The sequence below is a fragment of the Babylonia areolata genome, chromosome 30, assembly GCF_041734735.1.
Source record: "Babylonia areolata isolate BAREFJ2019XMU chromosome 30, ASM4173473v1, whole genome shotgun sequence".
Classification (NCBI taxonomy): Eukaryota; Metazoa; Mollusca; class Gastropoda; order Neogastropoda; family Buccinidae; genus Babylonia; species Babylonia areolata.
Genome location: NC_134905.1, coordinates 12533000 through 12556151, shown reverse-complemented (window position 1 = coordinate 12556151; position 23152 = coordinate 12533000). Strand labels below are relative to the sequence as shown.

At 42.9% G+C, this 23152-nt stretch overlaps 1 protein-coding gene across 1 annotated transcript; it reads right to left on the bottom strand.

The window, feature by feature from the left end:
• Nucleotides 1–472: 472 nt before the first annotated feature.
• On the bottom strand, nucleotides 473–15340 carry LOC143275414 (uncharacterized). The gene is made up of 5 exons (XM_076579494.1): nucleotides 15211–15340; nucleotides 8916–8990; nucleotides 7222–7324; nucleotides 6398–6497; nucleotides 473–2091 (listed from the first exon to the last, which is right to left on the bottom strand). Exons 2-5 carry the CDS (start codon nucleotides 8974–8976, stop codon nucleotides 2011–2013), a joined length of 345 nt encoding a protein of 114 aa, XP_076435609.1. The 5' UTR covers nucleotides 8977–8990; nucleotides 15211–15340; the 3' UTR covers nucleotides 473–2010.
• Between the last annotated feature and the right edge of the window lie 7812 nt (nucleotides 15341–23152).

The following is a 23152-nucleotide window of genomic DNA, read 5'->3' as shown; positions in this document are numbered from 1 at the left end:
TCCTCTTCTGTCTGCAATTATGTTATTTTTATCGCTGACAAAGTGGGATTTTCTACAGAAGATTACCGGGGACAGCTGTTATTGCTGTAGAATTTTTCATGCGAGAGAGAGAGAAAAAGAGAGAGACACTTTGACACTTTGACTCTTTACTGTCATTAGCTTAACAGCCCATGTGAAAGAGAGAGAGAGAGAGAGAGAGAGAGAGAGAGAGAGAGAGAGGAGGCAATAATTATGCACAAACTTGAATATCAAATCACACCTGTAGAAAATAAAAACGTCAGATCCGTGAATATCAATAAACATAGGAACTGAAAATGTTGAACCATTCTTGTTACATAAAACCGATCACACACACACACACACAGACACACACACACACAGTGTATACAAACGCACACGCACGCATATTCACACGCGCACATGCACGCAAATACACACATAATTATTCAACAAAGGAAACTGATGCAGTGAGTGAAGGGGAACGAACAAGATATAATTAAACCCAAGTCAAGCATAACATGGAAAAAAAACATTTGTAATGCTTTATGTCAAAGAGCGAGTGTAAAATATAATACCATCTGAAAATGATGAAAACTCAAAAATTAAAGATGAGGAAGAGAAGAAGAAGAAGAAGATTTCACCGGAACTGAATACTGACTGATGCAATACATGCAAAAATTAAATGTCCATCAGCTGAAAGTACGGTTGGTAAACCTTGCACATCGTTTAGACTGGCTCATGGAGATTTCTTTTGGGAGAGAGAGAGACAGACAGAGAAAGAGATTCACGGAGAGAGAAGGAGAGAGGGGGGACAGAGGGGGGGGGGGAGAGAATGAGAGAGACAAAGATATATATATATATATATATATATATATATATATATAACACAGAGAGAGAGAGAGAGAGAGAGAGAGAGAGAGAGAGAGAGAATTCTGGGTGAATTTCATTCGCACTTAAATAGAACCCAGTTCACGAAAGAGAAAGAGAGAGGGGTGGGTATGGAGATGGAGGCCTGGGAGACAGACATCGAGACAAAGAAATCAGATACAGAACAGAGATGTTCAGATTGAGATGGTTGATAAACACAGACAAAAGCTCCGCAGAAGGGACATCCGACCCACAATCATGGTGGTCTGAATTTGGTCATGACACACACCACAAGGAAAGGCTGAGGACTGTCAAAACCTAGGCATAATTTCATAACTGTAAAAAAGTATTAAAAAAAAAAATAAATAAAATAAAATAAAAATGGAGAAATGATTTGAATCATGAGGGCTGCATTTCGTCTACCACTGGCCTCCTGATTGCTCTAACAGCTTTTCAGTCAGCTTGAAAAGTGGAATTGAAAAGTCGTTGTTCATCGTAAAACTGACAGTTATTAGTGATTTTTAAACAAAAGCAGTGGGTTTTTTTTCCACATATAAAAAAAGAATCGAAGAAAGCACATGTGGTTAGCGGTGCTGTTCACAGTGGCTTCATACACTGCTGGTTGCCGAAAATTTAGCCTCTTTTCACCATGACAACAAGATGAAAACTGGTGAACGTTCCTAGGAGGTCCTTAACTTTTTGTAGACCCTGTTTACGCGTTTGGTCTATGGAAAACTTTCGGAAGGATAGAGAGTAAGCTGCTTCGGGGTCTGTTCATTCGTGGAGGACTCTATCAGTAGGATCACCCCAAAAAGGAAAAAGGAGTTGCGCGGGATAAACTACTCTCCGAGATGACACAAACACAACAAAAACCAAAGGGGAAAGAGACAGAGTGAGAGAAGTCCAAGAGAACATGGTATTCTTCACGAGAACAAAAACCAAATTTGTGATACACCACTGACCCAACAATCACCACAAGCCTCATCATGACAATGCTACCCCCAACACTCCCCTCTACCCCCACTACCCCCTCCTCACCCACCCATTCCCTTGTCCATCACAACTTGTGCTCTCTTGCAGGGTTGTTCCCCTTCGTGACAGCCAGGACATGACGTCACTCGATCCGGGTGGGTCACTGTGACGTCAGATGTATGGCTGGAAAGACACGCCCCCGTTGTCTGTAAAGGTAAACACCGCCCTCCTCCCCGACTTGCTTTTGCTGGGCTGTGTACAGAGAAAGAAATAGCTGAATAACAACTATCAACATCATGAACAATATTTGTTGTAACTTAAGAGTAAGAATAATGATGATTTTGTGCCAACAACATTAGTAAAACTACAGGGATGATGATAATTATTGTGCGAAAGAGAAGATGAACAAGTAAGAAGAGGACGTGGAGGAAGAAGAAAAAGGAGGAAGAGGAAAAGGAGGAAAACAAGGAAAATAACGAGGATCGACAATCGGCATCACTATATTCTATCAGTGTCGAGTCATCTTCACATTTTCTGCAGCACAGCTCACAGTCCAGAGTGTCTTTGAGATAGATCAGTACATGTTACTGAAAGTCTTCTTCGTTCGTGGGCTGCAACTCCCACGTTCACTCGTATGGATACGAGTGGGCTTTTACGTGTATGACCGCGTTTTTACCCCACCATGTGGGCAGCTATGCTCCGTTTTCGGGGAGGGGGTAGAGGGGTGCATGCTGAGTATGTCTTGTTTCCATAAACCAACGAACGTTGAAATGAATTACAGGATCTTTAACGTGCGTATTTGATTTTCTGCCTGCGTATACACACAAATGAGGTTCAGGCACAAGCAGGTCTGCACATGTGTTGACCTGGGAGATCGGAAAAACCTCCACCCTTTACCCACCAGGCGCCGTTACCGAGATTCGAACCCGGGACCCTCAGAATGAAAGTCTAACGCTTTCACCACTTGGCTATTGCGGCCATCGTTACTGAAATCATTCTTGGAGTACCTGACCTCACATAATTAGTACGAAGAATTTTCAGAGCTTTTCTACTGTCATCAACAGCATCTCGCATAACGAGGGAAATACTTTTATCATCTAGAAATTGAATTAATTCCACAAAAACTTCTTCCTTCAAATCAATATCACCTTTCTTCATTTTCTGGAGTAAAAAACAACAACAAAACAACAAAAACAACAACAACAATTAAAAAACAAAAAACAAACAAACAAACAAAAAAAACAACAAAAAACAAAAAACAAACGAAAACGGAATCCTTCAGTATCTAAAACTGCAAGTGCCCAAGAAACTTCATTTCCCATTGTTCGTACCTCCACTCATCTCCGTCGAAAACAAGCCAACAACCACACCTCTGAGACTGGCTGTATGATAAGGTTTCTAAAGAGCTTTTTCTATTATGTCAAATAATGAGCTTGACCCTTGATATCTTACCTTGCTTTCCATATCATCATAAAAGAGTTGACTTTAAAGGTATCAATTTATACCTACTGTCAATGTTAAATTTTACAATGAGCGCGCGCACACACACACACACACACACACACACACACATACACACACACACAGAGTCATTGCAAAGACTCTTTGTTTACACAAATGAATCAAGAACTGACACACCGAGTATCCTTCTGCATTTATATTTTTCTCTGGTACGTTTGTTGAATGTACTGATAGATCGATTGCGCACTTGTTCTCTTTCTACTTGTTTTACATTGGATAATGTAGATGTCAGCTGGCACAAGTGTGTACAGAAAGCTCTAGCACTTTCTCGGAAATTATGATATAACTGTGCCTTTCCGTGCCGAACTCTGGACACAGCTGACATGAATTCGCTGCCCCGTTGGTCGAAAGGGCTTTAGGGCCTTCAACCTCTGAACATAGGAGAGGATCCTTATAACTCAGGGCTTTAGGGCCTTCAATTTTTTAACCTTTAAGGAGGAGAGGATCCTTATAACTCAGAACTTTAGGGCCTTCAACCTTTTAACCTTTAAGGAGGAGATCCTTATAACTCAGAACTTTAGGGCCTTCAACCTCCTAACATAGGAGAGGATCCTTATAACTCAGGACTTTAGGACCTTCAACCTCTTAACCTTTAAGGAGGAAGGATACTTATAACTCAGAACTTTAGGGCCTTCAACCTCTTAACCTTTAAGTATCAGAGAGGATACTTATAGCTCAGAACTTTAGGGCCTTCAACCTTTTAACCTTTAAGGATACTTATATCTCAGGACTTTAGGACCTTCAACCTCTTAACCTTTATAGAGGAGAGGATACTTATAACTCAGGGTTTTAGGGCCTTCAACCTCTTAACCTTTAAGGATACTTATAACTCAGGACTTTAGGGCCTTCAACCTCTTAATATAGGAGAGGATCCTTATAACTCAGGGCTTTAGGGCCTTCAACCTCTTAACATAGGAGAGGATCCTTATAACTCAGGACTTTAGGGCCTTCAACCTCTTAACTTAGGAGAGGATCCTTATAACTCAGGGCTTTAGGGCCTTCAACCTCTTAACTTAGGAGAGGATCATTATAACTCAGGGCTTTAGGGCCTTCAACCTCTTAACTTAGGAGAGGATCCTTATAACTCAGGGCTTTAGGGCCTTCAACCTCTTAACTTAGGAGAGGATCATTATAACTCAGGGCTTTAGGGCCTTCAACCTCTTAACATAGGAGAGGATCATTATAACTCAGGGCTTTAGGGCCTTCAACCTCTTAACATAGGAGAGGATCCTTATAACTCAGGGCTTTAGGGCCTTCAACCTCTTAACTTAGGAGAGGATCATTATAACTCAAGACTTTAGGGCCTTCAACCTTTTAACCTTTAAGGATCAGAGGATCCTTATAACTCAGGGCTTTAGAGCCTTCAACCTCTTAACATAGAAGAGGATCCTTATAACTCAGGACTTTAGGGCCTTCAACCTCTTAACATAGAAGAGGATCCTTATAACTCAGGACTTTAGGGCCTTCAACCTCTTAACATAGAAGAGGATCCTTATAACTCAGGACTTTAGGGCCTTCAACCTCTTAACCTTTAAGGAGGAGAGGATACTTATAACTCAGAACTTTAGGGCCTTCAACCTCTTAACCTTTAAGGAGGAGAGGATACTTATAACTCAGAACTTTAGGGCCTTCAACCTTTTAACCTTTAAGGATACTTATATCTCAGGACTTTAGGGCCTTCAACCTCTTAACCTTTAAGGAGGAGAGGATACTTATAACTCAGGGCTTTAGGGCCTTCAACCTCTTAACCTTTAAGGAGGAAGGATACTTATAACTCAGAACTTTAGGGCCTTCAACCTCTTAACCTTTAAATATCAGAGAGGATACTTATAACTCAGAACTTTAGGGCCTTCAACCTTTTAACCTTTAAGGATACTTATATCTCAGGACTTTAGGGCCTTCAACCTCTTAACCTTTATAGAGGAGAGGATACTTATAACTCAGGACTTTAGGGCCTTCAACCTCTTAATATAGGAGAGGATCCTTATAACTCAGGGCTTTAGGGCCTTCAACCTCTTAACATAGGAGAGGATCCTTATAACTCAGGACTTTAGGGCCTTCAACCTCTTAATATAGGAGAGGATCCTTATAACTCAGGGCTTTAGGGCCTTCAACCTCTTAACTTAGGAGAGGATCCTTATAACTCAGGGCTTTAGGGCCTTCAACCTCTTAACTTAGGAGAGGATCATTATAACTCAGGGCTTTAGGGCCTTCAACCTCTTAACATAGGAGAGGATCATTATAACTCAGGGCTTTAGGGCCTTCAACCTCTTAACTTAGGAGAGGATCATTATAACTCAAGACTTTAGGGCCTTCAACCTTTTAACCTTTAAGGATCAGAGGATCCTTATAACTCAGGGCTTTAGGGCCTTCAACCTCTTAACATAGAAGAGGATCCTTGTAACTCAGGACTTTAGGGCCTTCAACCTCTTAACATAGAAGAGGATCCTTATAACTCAGGACGTTAGGGCCTTCAACCTCTTAACCTTTAAGGAGGAGAGGATACTTATAACTCAGAACTTTAGGGCCTTCAGCCTCTTAACCTTTAAGGAGGAGAGGATACTTATAACTCAGAACTTTAGGGCCTTCAACCTTTTAACCTTTAAGGATACTTATATCTCAGGACTTTAGGGCCTTCAACCTCTTAACCTTTAAGGAGGAGAGGATACTTATAACTCAGGGCTTTAGGGCCTTCAACCTTTATAACTAACCTCGTTACTTACTGGTCGTCCCAGTCAACAAGTTTGAGATGCTTTGCAACGAAAGTTTTTGTTGTTGTTATTGTTGTTGTTTTAGTTTATCTTCATTTCTTCTCCTTTCTTTCTTCCTTTCTTTGTCTTACACGCTAACCAGCAATGGACCATTCAGGTGTCCATCGCTTGCCTCAGAACACGAGAGTTGACCAATGAAATGTGATTCATTCTAATCATTAACAACCAGTGTAGTGACCAGTATCCTCTACAGATTATCACTCAGTGCGCTCATCTTTCATTCCCACAGATCAATGTTTCAACATCACCAGGTTTCGTGAACTGACCGTGCCCAGTTTTCGCCTGACATCTGCTGGCACTGGTTTGGAGGTGTGGGTGTACTTTGTAGTTTTGCCAGATGCTTCCATCACAAGTCGATAGTATTCTCTGAAACACAGATACTGTTTGCTTGGTGCCTGACCCTCACCCCCTCCCTCTTCATGACAACCATATCTGGTGTCTTCACTGAGTTCAAAGCATTTTGCTTTGAGCCCTCTGACCACATGAGGTCACATCAACACTAGCAACACCAGGAACAAGAACATTAAAACCATCGAGCCACAAAGACGAACACAGTGAGTCACTGGGATGAGCCAGATTGAGGACTGCATGGCCAACTTCATTCTCGTGTCAATAAATTGCACTGGTGAGATGGCTGCAAAAGACCACGGAAAATGTAAAACGACGATGAGGTCATGCAATATCAGGTAGCAGCCAGAAGCCCCACAAGAGAAACAAACAAAAAACAAACAAATAAACAAACCAAAAAGAACAAGGAACGAAAGGAAACAAAGCAAAAACTGTTTTTTTTTCCACCCAGCTCCAGGGCATAACAATGATATCAAGAGAGAAGAAATAAGAAAAAAAATCAAACGCATACACAGCAACAACAATGAACAAACTAACAAACAAGAGAAACTAAGGAAAATGTACAATTGCATTGATATTATAAAAAACAAAAAAAAACAAACAAAAAAAAAACAACAATAAAAACAATTCATAAAGTTAACCATGACAACATGGACACAAGAAAGAAGAACAGCAACAACGACAAAAACTACAACAATAACAAACTAATTTTAAATCAGATGCCTTTTAATGGAATACTCACCCTTCATTGATCCATTTCAAACTGCAGTCCTGCTCTTTGGCATCGTCTACCGTGTAGCTAAGCACGGTCCTTCTGTTATGTCCTTCATTGAGGCTGACGTTGGCTGCCACAGACATAACATTCTGGCTCATTCCACTGCTTCCGACCACTTGATAATAATAACAATAATAACAATGACAATAATAATAATAATATAAGAAGAAGAAGAAAAAGAAGAAGAAGACTGGATATCAAAAACACCTTCAACCTCCTCAGGACAGGGGCCCAGAGCACTAACAATGAACACCAGTTTGGGACAAAACGGATAAAAAAAATTAAGACCACAGGGCACTATTAAATCAAGGCTTCAAACAAGACAGACTGAATTGTCAATGGGACACACACACACACACACACACACACACACGTCAGGTCAGGATGTCAGTGAAAGGATGTCACCTCCCTGAGATATGACACAGCTTACAGGTCAGGATGTCAGTGAAGGGCTGTCACCTCACTGAGATAAGACAGCTTACAGGTCAGGATGCCAGTGAAGAGCTGTCACCTCACTGAGATAAGCCAGAGCTTACAGGTCAGGATATCAGTGAAGGGCTGTCGCCTCACTGAGATAAGACAGAGCTTACAGGTCAGGATGTCATTGAAGAGCTGTCACCTCACTGAGATAAGACAGAGCTTACAGGTCGGGATGTCAATGAAGGGCCGTCACCTTACTGAGATAAGACAGAGCTTACAGGTCAGGATGTCAGTGAAGGGCTGTCGCCTCACTGAGATAAGACAGAGCTTACAGGTCAGGATTTCAGTGAAGGGCTGTCGCCTCACTGAGATAAGACAGAGCTTATAGGTCAGGATGTCGGTGAAGGGATGTCACCTCACTGAGATAAGACAGAGCTTACAGGTCAGGATGTCATTGAAGGGCTGTCACTTCAATGAGATAAGACTAGAGCTTACAGGTCAGGATGTCAGTGGACGACTGTTACCTCAGAGATCAGACAGAACTTACAGGTCAGGATGTCAGTGAAGGGATGTCACCTCACTTAGATCAGACAGAGCTTACAGGTCAGGATGTCAGTGAAGGGCTGTCACCTCACTGAGATAAGACAGAACTTACAGGTCAGGATGTCAGTGAAGGGATGTCACCTCACTGAGATAAGACAGAGCTTACAGGTCGGGATGTCAGTGAAGGACTGTTACCTCAGAGATCTGAGCTTACAGGTCAGGATGTCAATTAAGGGCCGTCACCTCACTATGATAACAGGTCTTACAGGTCAGGATGTCAGTGAAGGGCTGTCACCTCACTGAGGTAATACAGAATTTACAGGTCAAAGTGTCAGTAAAGGGCTGTGACCTCACTGAGATCAGACAGAGCTTGCAGGTCAGGATGTCAGTGAAGGGCTGTCACTTCACTAAGACAGAGCTTACAGGTCAGGATGTCAGTGAATGGCTGCCACCTCACTGAGATAAGATAGAGCTTATAGGTCAGGATGTCAGTGAAGGGCTATCACCTCACTGAGATAAGACAGAGCTTACAGGTCAGGATGTCAGTGAAGGGCTGTTACCTCACTGAGGTAAGACAGAGCTTACAGGTTAGGATGTTAGTGAAGGGCTGTCACCTCACTGAGATAAGACAGAATTTACAGGTCAAAGTATCAGTGAAGGGCTGTCATCATCATCATCATCATTAATATGGGACTTACCAGGCTCGCTTCGTGTTGGACTTGGCGGAGATGAGAACAATGACCCCATGTTGTCTTGCATCAGGATTCTGGTCTCTGAGAAAGCACAACCTTCTTCAAGCAACAAAACCTCTCTTAAACAGTGCTAGATATAACGTCTATCTATATTGAAATGATGTGCAACAAAATATCTGTACTAAACAGTGTTGGATATAGCGTCTACATCAAAACGATGTGCAACAACATCTTTGTCATTAAAACAGTGAACAACAGAACCAGTGAATTAAAACAATGCAGAGTGAAACCACGGTTCTGAAATAGCGTACAACAAAGCTGGGGTGTCAAACAGGAATTATTCAAGAAGGAACGTTACAAAATACCCAGCCATGCTGCCTACAACCTGACCAACCGTCTCCACACAGAATCCATGGACACAGTGCACAGAGGGGCGGTGGCCTAGTGGATACAACGTCTGACTGGGATGACAACATCCTGGGTTCCATTCACACGCACTGACCGGGATTCTGACCAATCCCCACACTCTCCTGTCGGACTGTGAGAAGTGACCTGAGCGCTGTCTTTCAGATGAGATGACACATTGTCACAGTTTCACTCTTTTGTCACAACAGATTTTCTCTGTCTAAAATTCAAACTGCTTTCCTCGGGGAGAGCGCCACCTTTTTTTTCTTCTTTTTTTTAATAATTATTCTGCCTGCAAGAGTATTTCTTTTCCTGTAAAACTGGATTTTTTTACACATTTTGCCAGGGACAACACTGTTGTTGCCGATGGTTCTCTTACGTGTGCAAATTGCGTGCTCCACTCGGAACCTCGATCTATCGTCAAATCCGAATGACTAGCGTCCGGACCACCACTCAAAGTCTAATGGAAGGGAGAAACTGCCGGCATTGTGGGATTGGAACCAATGCGCTCATATTTTCTCACTTCCTAGGTGGACCATTAGGCCAACACTCCATTCGAATACCAATGTATTATTCGGTATTTGCATTTTCTGTAAAACATCATTATTATCAACAGACCGAGGTCCCTTGTCCGGCAGCCACTCTGCACACGTAAAAGAACACATAGCAATAAAATACTTAAGGCTTGAATTGATTATGCAGAAAATATCACAGTGACAGGAAGTATTTTTCGACACAAGACTTTGACAGGGATATGGTCAGGGAAGGAGGGAGGGACGGTGAGAGAAGGAAGGGGGAGGGGAGGGGAAGAGGGAGAGGGAGGGAAGGGGAAGTAAAAAGGAGGGGAGGAAGAGGGAAGGGAGGGGGCAGGGAAGAAAGTTGGGGAGGAAAGGGAAAGAAGAGGGTGGGGGAAGGGAAGGAGGAGGGAGGGAAGGGGAGGAAGAGGGAGGGATAGGGGAAAGGAAGGAAGAGGGGAAAGGACGGAAGAGGGAGGGATAGGGGAAAGGGAGGAAGATGTGATAGGGGAAAGGGAGGGAGGGAGGGATAGCGGAAAGGAAGGAAGAGAGGATAGGGGAAAGGGAGGGATAGGAAAGGAAAGGGGAAACGGAGGAAGAGGGAGGGATAGGAGAAGGGAATTAGGGATAGGGAAAAGGAAAGGGAGGGAGGGATAAGGGGAAGGAAGAGAGAGGAATAGTGGAAAGGAAGATGGAGGGATAGGGGAAAGGGGGGGAGAGGGAGAGGGGAAATGAAGGAAGAGGGATAGTGGAAAGGAAGGAAGAAGGAGGGATAGTGGAAAGGGAGGAAGAGGGAGGGATTGGGGAAAGGAGGGATATGGGACAGGGAGGAAGAGGGAGGGATAGTCAAAATAGAGGAAAAGGGAGGGATATGAAGAGGGAGGAACAGGCGAAAGGGGGGAAGAGCGAGGGATAAGTGAAAGGAAGAGGGAGGGATAGTGGAAAGGAAGGAAGAGGGGAGAGGGAGGAAGAGTGAGGGATAGGGGAAAGGGAGGAAGAGTGAGGGATAGGGGAAAGGAAGAGGGAGGGATATGGGACAGGGAGGAAGAGGGAGGGACAGGCAAAATAGAGGAAAAGGGAGGGATATGAAGAGGGAGGGATAGGGGAAAGGAAGAGGGAGTGATAGTAGAAAGGAAGGAATAGCTATGGAGGGATAGGGGAGAGGGGGGAAGAGGGAAGGATAGGGGAGAGGGAGGGATAGGGTAAAGAGAGGGAGGGACAGGGGAAAGGAACAGGGAGGGATAGGGGAAGCGAGGAGGAGGAAGGGGAAAGGGAGGAAAAGGGAGGGATAGGGGAAAGGGAAGGGAGGAGGGAGGGAAGGGAAGAGGGAGGTGTGGGGGCATGGAGGGAGGAGGGAGGGAAGGAAGAGGGAGGTGTGGGGGCATGGAGGGAGGAGGGAGGGGAGGAAGAGGAAGGTGTGGGGGCATGGAGGGAGGAGGGAGGGAAGGAAGAGGGAGGTGTGGGGGCATGGAGGGAGGGGAGGAAGAGGGAGGTGTGGGGGCATGGAGGGAGGAGGGAGGGAAGGAAGAGGGAGGTGTGGGGGCATGGAGGGAGGAGGGAGGGAAGGAAGAGGGAGGTGTGGGGGCATGGAGGGAGGAGGGAGGGAAGGAAGAGGGAGGTGTGGGGGCATGGAGGGAGGAGGGAGGGGAGGAAGAGGGAGGTGTGGGGGCATGGAGGGAGGAGGGAGGGAAGGAAGAGGGAGGTGTGGGGGCATGGAGGGAGGGAAGGAAGAGGGAGGTGTGGGGGCATGGAGGGAGGAGGGAGGGAAGGAAGAGGGATTGAGAATGGCGGAAAGTGGGGGCAGGGACGGAGGCACGAGACGTTCATCTAAAACCACACCTGTCAACAAAAGACAGATGAAAGGATAGATAAAACACTGTTAACATGCACACACACACACGAGCTGTGACAAAGGGGTGTTGTTGATGTCAGTCGGTGAAAAACGCGGCGCTGTGAATAAATTCAACGTGTACATACGACATTCTTCATTTCGTTCCGAAAAAAAAACAAACACAACCGAACCACTCACACACACGCGCGCATTACGCGTAAACTGTAACTGATACATTATCCTAAACACGGGAATGCTTCTGATTCTAGTTAGCGAGACACATATCGCGCTATGCATCAAAATAGTCATTCGGATGAGATGATAAACGGAAGTGCATCCACACAGCGCATGTAAAAGAACCCACAGCAAGGAAAGGGCAGTCCCAGGTAAAATTATGCGGAACAAACCATTTGATAATAAACAAATGCTTTTGCAGACAAAATATATATATCTATATCTACATATGGGTGGCGCTGCACTGTGGCGACGCGGTGAATGGAGAAATAAGAGGAGGGACCAGATTTTTTTTTTAATCAGGAAAGGGAACAGGAGGTAAAGTTCAGTCATGCGTTAAGAAATGTAGCCTATAATGTCTGTATCATGTTGAATTTTAGGTGCAGACTGAAATTTATGGCCGACAGAAGTGAACTGAAAAAAACAACAACAAAAAACAAAAACAAAAACAAAAAACAACAGACATGTCAGACATTGATTTTCTCGTCTGTGCTGAAAACCAAATGACAGAGACAGATTACGAATGGAGATGATGCGTCTGGGTTTAGTGTAGTCGACTGGGCATGTTTTCTTTACATGTTGATGCATTGTGAGATTTTGATGGAAGTAAAAGCTTAGGTCAGGCACGTGGTCAGAAAAAGAGATGGTGGTGTTTCCAAGGAGAGGGGCAGGGGGAGGGGGCAGGGAGAGGGGGAGAAGAGTTTGCAGATGAATCGTCGTGCTTCTGTCTTGTTCAGGTTCAAACGGTTGTTCGGCATCCATGACAACGCCACAGACACAATCCTGTATAGACTGAAGATGGTGGCTGTAGTTTGAAGGAGAAATCGGAATGGTTGAGCTGTGTGTCAACTGCACACATTTCATGAGAGACAGTGTGAGTCAGTGAGGAGCTGTAGGCATCACGAAAAGTACCGGGCCCAGCACATAACCCGGAGTTACATCTACCTCAAAATTCAAAGGTGTTTCGGTAAGAGTTGCTACCATCTACAAGATGTGTTTGTTTTATCTAATGTCGGTTTCAAGTTGCGGTTGAGTGTTAATGAAATTTATAGCCGGCAGAAATGAAAAAATGGAAAAAAAACAACAAAAAAAACCCCAACAAAACAGACATGTGAGAAATTCTTATACTGGTCTGTGATAAAAACGAAATCACGGGAGAGAGATTATCTTTTATTATCATGTGATGAGATCAATATTGTGATCACGTGAACTCTTCTTGTCCCTCAAACAGACACTTCATTTTATGCATTTCCCGAGGCCCAGGGTTCGAATCAGGTTTCCAGATTAGTTTTCAAGACTGAAAAGAACCAATGTCTCACATACATGATTATTATAGAATATAAGAAAATAAAAAAGCTAAGTTGGGACCCTCTCTCTCTAAAAGGATTTTCTTTTTGAAATGCGCGCGCGAGCGCGCGCGCGCTCACACACACACACACACAGAACACCTCTCGTCACTGTCACAGTCTAGATATACAGGAGAGACCGCTCCAGTGCGCTTTTCTTTATGTTCACAGCAACTCTGAACTGCGCACGCAGCTTTCGATTATAATCACAGCAGGTTGGACGCCATTGGCCTCAATTCATTAGACTGACACCCCCACACTGTGAAAAGTACAAGCGATGTCTGCAAGAAAATTGCGCGAAGGATGCAAGACGGCCTGTGTTGAGATAAGAACAGAATGATGATAAGGAAGAAGAAGAAAGAGGGAGAGGGAGGACGGGGCAAAACGAAGGAGGAGGAGGATGAGTAGGAGGAGGAGAAGCAGATGAAAGGAAGGACCCAGTAGATAATGGATAAACGAATTAAAGTGGATAATCCGGGCGAAAGACGTCCAAAAAAATCATGACAGAATTTTCCTTCAAGAGCTTGTTTCAAACATGTGACGAAGGCGGGGACTGTAAACAGTTATACCAGGTGGTCAGGCATTTATTTCCAGATTAGTTTTCAAGACTGAAAAGAACCAGCGTCTCACAGACATGATTATTATAGAATATAAGAAAATTAAAAAAAAAAGTTAAATGATAAATTACGCTACGAAATTATCAACCAAATATACACATTCGTCAAGTAATTCCCCTATGTACCCATGGTCAACATTAAAATCCAAGGTATACAGTCGATCTGTGTCGAATCATGCCGTACTAAGCTGCATCGTAAAATCCTGTTCACCAAAGTTGGCAGGAACTCTGTCTGAATATCTTCCCTGAAAACCTTTTATCAGTTGTCGGTAAATGATTAAATGAATAGATAAATAAATAAATAAATAAATAAATAAATAAATAAAAGAATAAAGAAATAATTAAAATCCGTTCTTCATAAAATAATGAACAAATAAAGAATTATTTTAAAAAATAATAATAAAAAAATAAAAATAAAAAACATGCTAGTGACGGAAGCAGTGTTTTACAGAATGATGTGCGATCTCTTTTGTTTCCCGAATATAACTATATTAAGTAGTTTACTTTTATATATTTTTTGTGAGTTTGTTTTTATTGTGCGTTGGTTATCATGCAGAAACTGCAAAACACACAAACCGAAAAAAGTTAAGAAGAAAATAGTGACACTTTTCGCTTTTTCATATGAATTCTGAACCAATTTCGGCCAACTTTACCCCACCCCCAACCCCCCCTTTTTTTTTCTTTTTTTTTTTAAATTACGACTCTGACTCATTCCGTCATCCTCCCCATTACCTCCCCAACCCCCTCCCAAGACCCGTTTCACCAAATCGACCCTAAAAATATATCTTTCCCGATTTTTTTTTCTATTTGTTGTTTTTTTGTTGGGGGTGGGGGTGGGGGATAATATTTATTCCTTCATTTACTCAGTTATCATGTTAAATCTCGCGCTACCTTCCTTTTCGACATTTTGTTCATTCTAACAGATAAACGATTTTCAAGAGAATGGACGCTTTTCACTTCATATGACGAAAGAATATGGGATAATTGTGTGTTTCATCACTTAAAAAAAGGTATAACTAATCTTAAACCCTGCAGTCAAAGCTTGCCATGAGACAAAAATTAAGTAAATAAATGAAATAAATAAATAAACAAATACATAACAAATTTATACGACTTGTGCGTCACTTCTTTAGTCGATAAGGAAAGAAGAAATTATCGAAGCTGACCTGAATTTTTTTTATGGAAAAGACCACCATGGACGTCATTTTCTAAACGAATAACCACTGAAATTAATTATCCTGGTTCACAGGCTTTGTTTACACATCTTTCGCACGAACAAAATAATAATATTCTTGATTTTTAAAAACCCTGAGATATGTATATATATGTAACAGGGGAGAAAATTATGCAGTACCTTGCTACACAGAAAAATAATAACACACAGGTGATAAGGAGCGTCCTCTCTCCACTCTTTGCAAGCCCAGACTGAGAAAGCTCGATTGCGAAAACTCTAGAAAGCTGGCACAGCGCGTGCGCAAATATGCATGGATTTGATTGGATGCTTGCAACGTGAGCGTAATGTCAGTTAACTGGCCTTCACCTCACTTGAGGCACCCCCTCACCCCTCCACCACCGTTGGAAAATGTCTATACGTCTGTGTCCGTACCTACCTTCATCCAGCCCCATGTTCCTGTGTCGAAGGCACGCCAGCCAGGCATGTCAGGACCTGTTTCACTGGCACAGTTCAAGCCACACAAACGGTGCATAGAACGCTAACATTGCCACAACCGTTACCCAAATGTACTGCCGAACGTAAATGGTGGGCCACGTTCGTTACCACACATGGTGTCATTGCCTTCTGTGTGGTTTCTAGATTGTTTAAAGCTGTTCTACAATGCTATGGGGATCAGCGTGTATGAGGCTGCCTGCTCAATGAGTGAAGTGTGGCCATTGCACATCATCATGACTTTGGCGGTGTGGCGAAACACCTTGCTGTCAACACATGAACGGCTGGTTGCCCGCGATATTTTCGTCTGGACCCTCACCAACTGGTCGTCATGAACAGGAAATGACGTCATTTTCAATACAGGTTAAACGTTGTGACTGATGGTTCAGAGAGAGACAGACAGACAAAAAACACGAGCAGTTAGGTTAACAACCATTTGTTTACGTCCATTTGTGGTGGGGGAAAAAACTACAAGAAAGCTATGGTGACAATGCGCCAAGGAACCTCATGAGCAAATAACTTCAACATGGAAACTTTGGCCAAAAGACATGCTGTTGTCCTTTTTGTCCGTTTATCGTTCAATCAAAAAAACTCAAAATGACAACGGCCGAACGGTTTCGGAAGCTGAACTGAGCTTAAAATATTGTTTTGCACCAGCTTTGACAGAAATCCTGGAATCTGATTGGTCAGATTGTTCACGTGCCGTGTGGTCGTGTGGAAACAGGTCGATGGTGGGTTGTGTGCAGAGAGAGGACGAACTGAGTCACAAACAGAACGTTCTGTTGGTGTGAAAGTTGTTCGGTCTTCATTGCAATACAGAAGTCTACCTGATCACGCGTGGACACTGAAAAACATGTCCGTGTGTAACCCACTGGGTGTAATAATGACAATGATAACAATAACAACAAGGAGAAGGAAGTGGGGTGGTGGCACTGCGCTTCACCAGGAAGTGAGTGTCCGCGAGTTTAAGACCAGCACATAGACCAGACCGTGAATTATAACCACCCCAACCCTCTGCCCCCTCCACAATACCTTTATAGCTGGTCTGGGTGCTAGCCTTTCGGATGAGACAGTAAACCGAGGTTCCGTGTGCAGCACTTTCTGCACTAAAAACAATCAGCGCAACAAAAGGCTTGTCCCTGGAAAAAAAACTATTAAAAAACCGAGTTTGATGGTCAAATAATTTTTTTTACAGACAGATTAAAAAAAAAAGTTATTACCACCTCTCCCCCCCATGTCCCCCCCCTTCCAACCCCACCCCCCTCCTAGTGCAAATCAGTTTTAAGGTTAAAAGTTAAACTGAAACTGGATTTGGAGCTTTTTTCCCTTCTTTATTGAAAAGACATCAGGGTTTGGATTTACTGCGGCTTCATGAGGCTGATATACCCTGGGGTGAGCAGTGAGGATAAGCTCTCACTGCTCCATAACATGCTCCCAAGGCGTGCGTCTTCAACAGCCTGTCAGCCAAAGTCCAGCTCAGGGGCATTGGCCTTCGTGTGGCGGAGCCGTTTCCACTGACAGGGAGAAGGGGCTAAAGCGGGTAACTGGCGCCTTAAGACCAGGTGCTTCGGGTAGATGGTGCTCGTCAGCCTTGGGAGGCAGTCCACCTAGGGGAAGGAAAACCCCGATTCCAAACCTCCGCTGCCTTGCGGCTATGCCCTCTTAAGGGAAAGGCTTCGGGAGTCAGTCCTGAGGAAAAACAAGACCGGTGATTGTCTTTAGTCTCGGCAGGCAAATCACTTACGAGATGGACACTTGGACTAAAAAAATAAAATAAAATAAAAAGCCAAGGACGGATTACTGGGCTCCTGTGGCCCATTACGGCAGTACAACGCAACTTCGTGTTATCTCTTGGAGATGGTGCTCTGCCTGTGGAGTCGCACCGGACTTGTATAGTGATGGGCCCTGTGCCTCAAAAGGGTCACCCAAACCCAAAGCGACCGGTGGTCACCCGTCCTTTGCTGAATAATAGCTCTCTTGACCTCTTTTTGAAAATATTTGATATCCAGATGCAATCTATTGCATGAAATGTGGGGTTTAGATATAAAAGCTGGTATGCATTGTGAATCTGTTCATTTATTTGGCCTTAAAAAGTTTCTAGGGGTTGAAATGGGAACACCTAATGATTTATGTATGGAGAAACTAATAGGTACCCAATTTATATTAACTCTGCTGTTAGATGCATTCGTTATTGGTTGAAATTATTAAAAATGAGTAATAATCGACTGCCTAGGAAATCTTACAGTATACTAAATGATTTTGATTCAAGAGGGAAAAGAAATTGGGTGTCGAATATGCGAATGTGTGTGTGAACTTGGGGTTGGGTATGCTTGGGAATTTCAAGGGGTTGGTGATGAAACTAGATTTGTGCAAATTGTTCGATAACGATTGATAGCCTGTAGGTGGCAGGAGTGGGAAAGCCATATCCACTCGAGCGAAAGGTTTGACATGTGTCGAGTTTATATTTCTGATCACATAGTGAAGCGATACCTTTTGACTGATTTGAACAGACACCTACGACTTGTTCTTACTATATTCAGATTTGGTATTTCTGAATTAAACATAGATATCGTTATAAATCCATTTGTCATTCTGACAGTGTAATACAATATTCAATAGGAAAATGATCAGATTCATATCGATCAGCAACGTGGAGTTCACACAAGTCACAAACAAGATCATAAAAGTCATTACATAAAATAATCACTGACACTGCTTCTATTTTCACTTGAGAATGTATAGCGACTTTCCTGGTCATCATTACAGACCCCATTTAAAATAACCAAACTTAAAACAGTGCATATATATCTTGAGAGCAACGGTTAGAAATAACAGAGCAACTTTTGAATTGAGACTCAGTGTTTTCGTTTACTGGCTGAGATGGAGAAAGACTAGCAATTCGACTATTTAAATCACCACATATAATCATATAAACATCTTCCAATTCCAGTAGCAAATCAAACAATGTTCAAGCACAGCAGTCCCTTGGTCATAAACTGAACACAGAAAGGGGAACCCTCTGGCGGTACATAAACACATACATATAAAATGTTTTTAACACAACCAAATAATCGCTTATCAATAAGGAATGCGCATATATTCTCAAACTTAACATTTAATTTACGTGGAAATGGATCAAATTCTTTCCTGAATAAACAGATTATCCCCCTTGTTTTCCTTCCTTGTTTTGTGAATTTAACAGCAGGTTTAGAGTGTGTCGTGCAGCCAGTAAACGTATCATCTTCGCAAATATCTTCAAAGTTTCTGTGAGGTATATGAAATCAAAGAGCGAAATATAAGTCAAAAAGTCATGAAATATAAACTTCGAATGCAAACCATTAACGTTCCACGACAAAAAGGAAAAAGGTCTTAAATTATCAACTGGAAACTGTTTACAACAAATTTAGAAAAACTATTTACAGTTGTTCTGACATTCTGTTTAACAATCTCAAAGGTTCCGCATGCTCCCCTTCCATGAATGGCCAAGGCACGAGAAATTACATCACGTGAAAGCCGGTTTAATTCACAATCATCTGCATGCTCAACCGACCACGCAACCTTTTGCTCCGTATCTCTTTGTGCCTCACGTGAGATTACCGGCGAACAGGCTGAGCTAACAGGGGAATGGTCCGGTGTAGAACTAGCATTTCTTCCCTTCTCAAACTCTACCTGGGCAATATCAAGAGAAACAAGGGGCGGGCCAGATACCTAACTTACTTCTCTGAGAGAACCGTGAGGGTCGAGGACAAACTTTCGCCCATCAATAAAGAGATGGTCATCGACCATACGGGCCTGTTTGCCCTCATCTCTCGCTTTCTTTAGATGGGGACCCAGCTTCCGTCTGATCTCACGGATTCTGAACGTGAAGTCCTCCCCAACGAATATCTTAGTCCCCTTCAGCTTTTGTTTTGCTTTCAGAATGTCAATCTTTTGTTTGTAGAAAGAACACCGTGCAATTATAGGGGAGTCTGGCTTGGGGTTTAGTCAAATTCAAACGTATCCGTAAGTAGGTCCCTTATAACCCCCTCACAATCTTCTCCCTCCATTTTCGGTATGCCATGAAAAATCAAATTGTTTCTTTTTGACCGACCTTCAAGGTCATCACATTTCTTTTCTAGTTTATCCGTTTTTGCATTCAAGTCATTGTTCTGTTTTTCAAGTGCATCATTTTCACAATATAAGTCACTTACTTCGTCTTTAAGGCCACTCACGCAAAGCACCGTACTCTTGACGTAGGTTGCACACTTCCTGTTTGACGTCGTCCAGATTACTGTTCATGGAACTGTTCATTTCATTCATGGAACTGTTCATTTCATTCAATTTACTGTTTACAGTACTGTTCATTTCACTCACGGTTGCCATCACGTCAGCCAGAGAAGGTTCCTTTGTCGAGCGAGTGGAGTGTGAGGTGGAGAGCCGGGTCTGCCGCAAGCTGCTGGAAGACGCTGATGCACCTTGGTCAGGGTTCGGGTTAGGTCCAGGGTTCGTCTCCACATCACCACAACGAAGGAGTAATTCCCCAGTCCCACGACGGAGGTACAGATTGTCCCCCCAGAACAAAAATGCAAGGGCCAGTCCAAGGGTGACACCGCCTTGCCGTGAGCGAACTGTCAAGATGATTCGCATTGCCATTTTCAACACTGTCCTTCTCCACATGAAATGTACATATACTGGAAAGAAAAGACCACAAGACCCCCTGAAATCCATCTGTGCCGAAGTCTTGATGTCTCATGAGCCACGTCACCAATTTTCACTTTTGTGTTCACTACTGATCCACTGTAAAATGGTCGTTCTTGTCTGACGTTGTGACACCCACGTCCTACTTTCTCGCACGCTCAAAACGCGCGCCCTTCCCCCCCCCCCCCTCTCCCCAAGACGGACAGAAAGAGAGAGAGAGAGAGAGAGAGAGAGAGATTCAGATTCAGATGATTTATTCATTTTAGGCCATAGCCCCATATGAACACGGGGCGATAACAGAGTTTAACATGCGTCACTACAACTTGGTGAACACAATAAGCATAACCAGATACCAAAACAATTAGGATACAAGTGCTTCTTTCGTCTGAAGTGTTCGAAATAAATACATAGCTAGCTCTCTCCATACGAACGGCGAAAGAGACGACGTTAACAGCGTTTCACCCCAATTACCATCATCAAAATATTGCAAGCGGAAGGTTCTTATACTGAAGAGGTGAATGTTGACAAAGAATACCACAATTCCGACGACGGAAGCTAAAGGTTGGGTCATTCAGACACCCACTGGACATCCGAGGGGTCTGTGTAGAGGAGACGAGAGGACTGGCCGTACTGAGTGAGCTAGCCTGCGTATTGTTTCAATATCGGTCGATGACATTAATAAATATATTCGAAACAGACGTGGATATGTATAATATTTCTTTGGGATAAATTTAAATCGAAGGACTGTTAGGGCAGGGCACTTCAAAACAAAATGAACTTCATCCTCTCTGGATTCCTCGCTCAGAGGACATAATAATTCTGAATTATTCACGGTTTTATAACGATATCTGTGTGCTTTTATATCAGAAATACCAAATCTGAATCTGGTAAGAGTACATCGTCTGTTCACGTTACACAAAAGGTATCCCTTTACTGTATGATTAAACATATACATTCTATACATACTAAACCTTTCACTTGAACGAATGTGGCTTTCCCACTCTTGCCACCTATAGTCGATCAGTCTTTGGCGAAACATTTGTACAAAACTATTTTCATCACCTACTCCTTGACACTCCCATGCATACCCAAATCCAAGTTCATACAAACACATTCGTACATTTGACACCCAATTTCGTTTGCCTCTTTGGTCTAAATCATATAACATATTGTAAGATTTGCATGGCAGTCTATGAATATTTATTTTCAGTAATTTCAATCAATAGTGAATGTATTTAACAGCAGAATGTACATAAATTTGATATCTATCGGTCTCTCCATAAATTAAATCATTTGGTGTTCTCATTTCAACCCCTAAAACCTTTTAAGACCAAATAAGTGAACAGATCCACAATACGTGGCAGCATTCCTATCAAGTCCCCACAATTCTGAGCCGTACTGTACCATAGGTTGTATCTGAGAGTCAAAATTTTTGACAAAGAGTTCCAGCGAGTTATTATTCAACAATAACGATTTCTTCATAACAGACAAGGCATTCTTCGCTCTGCTATATAAATCTCTGCAGGCAGCTACAAAACTCAAACGAGTAGAAAAAAGTAGAGGGAAAGAGAGAGAGAGAGAGAGAGAGAGAGAGAGAGAGAGAGAGAGAGAGAGAGAGAGAGATTGTTGTTGCTGCTGCTGCTTTTCTCCTTCTTCATCTACTTCTTTACACACACACACACACACACACACACACACACACACACACATGGGCGCATACACACAGAATACGATCGAGAGAGAGAGAGAGACAGAGAGACAGAGACAGAAACCGAGACAGAAAAATACACATGCCTTCCCCCACCAGTTGAAACAGAACCACTGTCAAAGCCATTCAGCACACACACAACAGGCACCACTCCTCCAGGACAGGCCGGTCCCGACAGATGGATGATATCAACAGAATACGCTTACTCCTTGTTGCTAATGGAAGAGAAGCATTCGTATGCATCCGAAAAACTACTGCCCTTTAAATTTCCGCTATGATCTCTCTTTCTTTTTCTCTCTCTTTTTTTCCACCTTTCTTTCTTTTTTTTGTTGATGTCTCTCAAAAACTGACACCAGCATCAAGGAAGGGGAAAACAGAACTGGACTGATATCAGTCACGGCCTGTGGGGTCCAGCAACAAGGGACAATAATCCACAAGGGATTAGAAAGTACTCCAAAAGTCCAAGATTAAAAGCTAGACACTACTCCACAAGCCTGAAGAGTTCACTCGATCTGCTTCCCGTTCGTCAGATGGACACTCCAGTGTCCGCTTAGAGTCCTGTACATATTTGTCATTATGTTTTACTTTCATCGTGTTTTCGTCCGTTTATCACCCCCCCCCCTTCTTTTATACGTATTTATGTCAGTTGTCTATGTGTCATGAAAATAGAAATTAAAAATATGATTCTGATTTTTTTAAAGAGATCGTAAAGTTATCCTGATGCTAATTCTGAGACAGGAGAGAGATGGGGAGGTGGTTGAGCTCTTTCAGTGTCAACAGTATTTTCTGCTGTTTGTGGACTTGAGATCTGGGCATTCATGCTGTGTTATTGTTTATTTTGCCTGGGATGTGAAAGGTGCCTGTTGGCACGTTGTTTTAATTTTCATGTCTGTGATATAATGCACAATATCTTGTACTATGTGTGTGTCTATATCAGGTGTTTGTTTTCAATCGTCTGGCGAAAAATTGACGGAATGGTCAATGTCATAGAATTATGTATGTTCTTGGTTTTTAGTGTATGAATGGGACTGTACTTGTGCCCGATTTTCCTCTCTCTCTCTCTCTCTCTGTATGTGTGTGTGTGTGTGTGTGTGTGTGTGTGTGTGTGTGTGTGTTCTTTTCTTCTTGAATTAATGGATATTTCTAGTTTTTCAAATGTGATATGGCCTGCCGCGCCATCAGCAACACATAGCAAACAAAGAGAGGGGGTGGGGTGGGACATCAAGTGGATGATGTGATGATACG